The 3,032-nt window shown below is 51.3% G+C and overlaps 1 protein-coding gene across 1 annotated transcript in view; it reads right to left on the bottom strand.

Annotated features, from left to right (window-relative positions):
- The window catches only part of LOC123506165, a 3,749-nt gene extending 1,432 nt beyond the window's left edge, over positions 1 to 2,317 (bottom strand). The window contains 2 exon segments of the mRNA XM_045258080.1: positions 1 to 1,138; positions 2,289 to 2,317. The exon segment at positions 1 to 1,138 is cut by the window's left edge and continues 207 nt beyond it. Coding sequence (XP_045114015.1) covers positions 1 to 1,138; positions 2,289 to 2,317 — 1,167 coding nt within the window.
- Between the last annotated feature and the right edge of the window lie 715 nt (positions 2,318 to 3,032).

Below are 3,032 nucleotides of genomic sequence, written 5' to 3'. Positions count from 1 at the left end.
ACTGTGGAGCTCGTACCGGTTGGACGGGAAGCCAGATGTCACGCAGGCGGTGAGGTGGGCATATGACGGGTCTGCCCTCGCTGCTGCTCTGAACTCCTGGAGCGTCCGATCGGCGTCATGGTGTGGTGTGTTTTGGTCGGAGCCTTCAGCGTTGGCAGCTACGACACACCGCAGGTGGGCAGTGGCAGCAGTGCACGCCATCTCGTCCTCAGGAGTGGGGTGGCTGACTGGGGCTCTCGACAGAGCATCTGGGATGCGTAGCAACTTCCCGGCGCGCCATACGGCTGTGAAGAGGTAGGGCGAGATTTTCTCCTTCAGACGTTGGAGACGGGGATTCTCGATCGCGTCCAAAGTGTAGGCATTCAGGATCGGGACCAGTGGCCGATGGTCCGTCATCAGCGTGAAGTGCTGTAGGCCTATGAGGTGGAGCCGACACTTGGACATGGCCCATACAACGGCAAGCAGCTCGAGCTCAATGGTGGCGTAGCGCGTCTCAGCGTCAGTGAGGAAGCGTGAGCCACATTGAACTAGTCGTGTGCATCCTTGGCCGTGATCTTGTAGGAGAGCGTACCCAATCCCATGAAGGCGGGAGGCATCCGTCTGGAGGACGACTGGTAGCGCTGGATCAAAGTGGGCCAGAACAGGCGGCTGGAGAAGCACCGTCTTGACATGGTTGAAGGCTTCATCATGGTCCGCTGTCCAAGTGAACGTCCGTTTAGGGCTCAAGAGAGGGCGGAGAAGCTGGGCTGCGGCTGCTATGTCCGGGGTGAACTTTGACAGCTGGTTCACTAAGCCCATAAAGGAGCGGAGGTCAGTCAAGTTCGCGGGCGTAGGAAAGTCCCGGATTGCACTGACGCGGTCTTCGCCTGCAGAGATGCCAGAGGGGGAGAGGTTGTAGCCACAGAATCGGACCTGAGGCTCGGCAACTGAAAACTTGTCATTGTTGAGAGTGATCCCGTGCTCTCTGCATCTGCTGAGCATCTGATGAATCCTCTGCAAGTGTGTGGGGAAGTCATCATCAAAGAGAAGAATGTCGTCCACCACCTTGACACAATTCTCCAACCCTTGGAGTGCCAAGTCGCCGCGGTGGCAGTAGGCGTCACCAGTAGCTGCGAAGCCCATGGGGCCTCGGCAATGCCTAAACCGGCCGAACGGGGTGATGAAAGTTGTGAGGTGGCGATCCTACTCACTGCGCCATGTGGTGCTGGGTAGCTGTCGGGACAGTATAGCCACGAAGGAGAAGGTTCTTCATAGAAACACGTACTAACTGTAGTAGGTGTATTCAAGCAGAGGAATACAGAGAAAGCCTTGGAAGGACCCCCGTACGTGTGCCTGCCTTGGAGACGCCAGCAAGACTGAGGCTTACGTAGGGTTGCCAGGCGTACGATAATCAGAGGTACAGGGAATACATATGCTACATTACATTACATACCCACAATTTATAGTGGTACCCATATTAGGGCCCATATCACCACCCAAGCGCATCTTTGATGCAACCACCTAGAACCTGGGTATCATGGTAACATGTAAGTAACTTTGAACCACTCGACAAATAGCATAGCTTCAAAGCAGTATGTGGTTGAATTCGAACCTACGCGTGGACGTCTGCCCGATCCCACTCTCCCCATCTTATCCAGTACGCCACCGCCTCCATAAGTGTGTGTGTGTGTGTGTGTGTGTGTGTGTGTGTGTGTGGTATAAAATTACAAGTATCGTAATGGTTACTCCTCTCTGTTACTCGCACTTTACGTAGCATTACGTTAACATGTAAGCATCACAGACAACCTCGTATTCTTGGTCCTGAAATAATATCACCCTGAACGCCACACTTTTACACTGGAGGCGACAGCGTGTCCTTTACGAATAATACATTTAGCAAACTTAGCATCTCCTGTTAAAGTGTATCGGCCAAGGTCTATACGCTGTGTACATGTGCTAGGGCTTGTCGTAGGGAGGATGTTTTGCAAAGACGTAAAGTGCAGGTGTCAGGAATGCATCATCCTGCTTAGTACTGCCACGACAAACGCTTGAATATTCTGCAGGTGAACAATTCTAAGCACTCACTCATGTCGCTTGGTTATCTCAGACCCAACCGTATCTGAAATCGTGCTGCGGTATGAAAAAATATGTGACGGTAAAAAAAATCACAATCTGAAAATCTCAGGGAACGGAAGCTGATCTCCATTCGCTAGCACACGAGTTTTGAGTTTGCTGTGAAATGCGATGCGAAAGATGTGCTCGCCTCGGTGTCTTGTTAATCGCCCTGTAATGAATAGCGCGCTTCTCACCTCATGCAGTCCCGACCTGAGCCTCCCATCGTGACTCGTTGTTTGTACAGATGAAAGAAGCTTTAGAAAGGCGGCTCAGGCTGTAAAGCAGATGGGGGTCAGGGTTGGGGGTGGGGTAACATTCCGCACACAGGTGGGCGGCACTCTACCCTGAAGGCGATAAAATGCCTGCGATCCCCCCAACCTGCGCAATGGAGGGCAGGTGATTATGGTAAAAAATGACTTCATCCATACCTGTTGTGTGTGCGGGGAAAGGAACACAAACATTTTAGTATTTTTACCTGTCCACGCACATCAATAATAGTGCCTGTGATTTCAGCATTTTTTTGACAACCATGAAATCACGTAAAAATGGTGTTCAGGCTTGGGAGGTGAATTATCTTCCACGCGCCACGCTCGATACAATGGCAAATTCGATGAATAACAACACAGGCATTTTCCCCCCAGCGTGGCATCACTCCACTGCCACCCCGCCGCCCAGCCACCTCTCCCCGCCAAAAAAAGTGCAGAATTGTATTTCACAATAGACACATAATGCTGACGGGGCACAGAATGCGTATACTCGCGCGGACACACACACACACACACACACACACACACACACACACACACACACACACACACACACACACACACACACACACACTGAATAGAAAAAAAATATATAAGAGGATAGAATACAGAAAACTCGGTCTACATGCATTGTGACCGTAAGGGATGGTTCATAACATAAAGAATACAGAA

This window comes from Portunus trituberculatus, chromosome 19, assembly GCF_017591435.1.
Source record: "Portunus trituberculatus isolate SZX2019 chromosome 19, ASM1759143v1, whole genome shotgun sequence".
NCBI classification, from domain to species: Eukaryota; Metazoa; Arthropoda; class Malacostraca; order Decapoda; family Portunidae; genus Portunus; species Portunus trituberculatus.
Note: the sequence above shows the minus strand (reverse complement) of the source record. Positions and strands in the feature narration are given on the sequence as shown.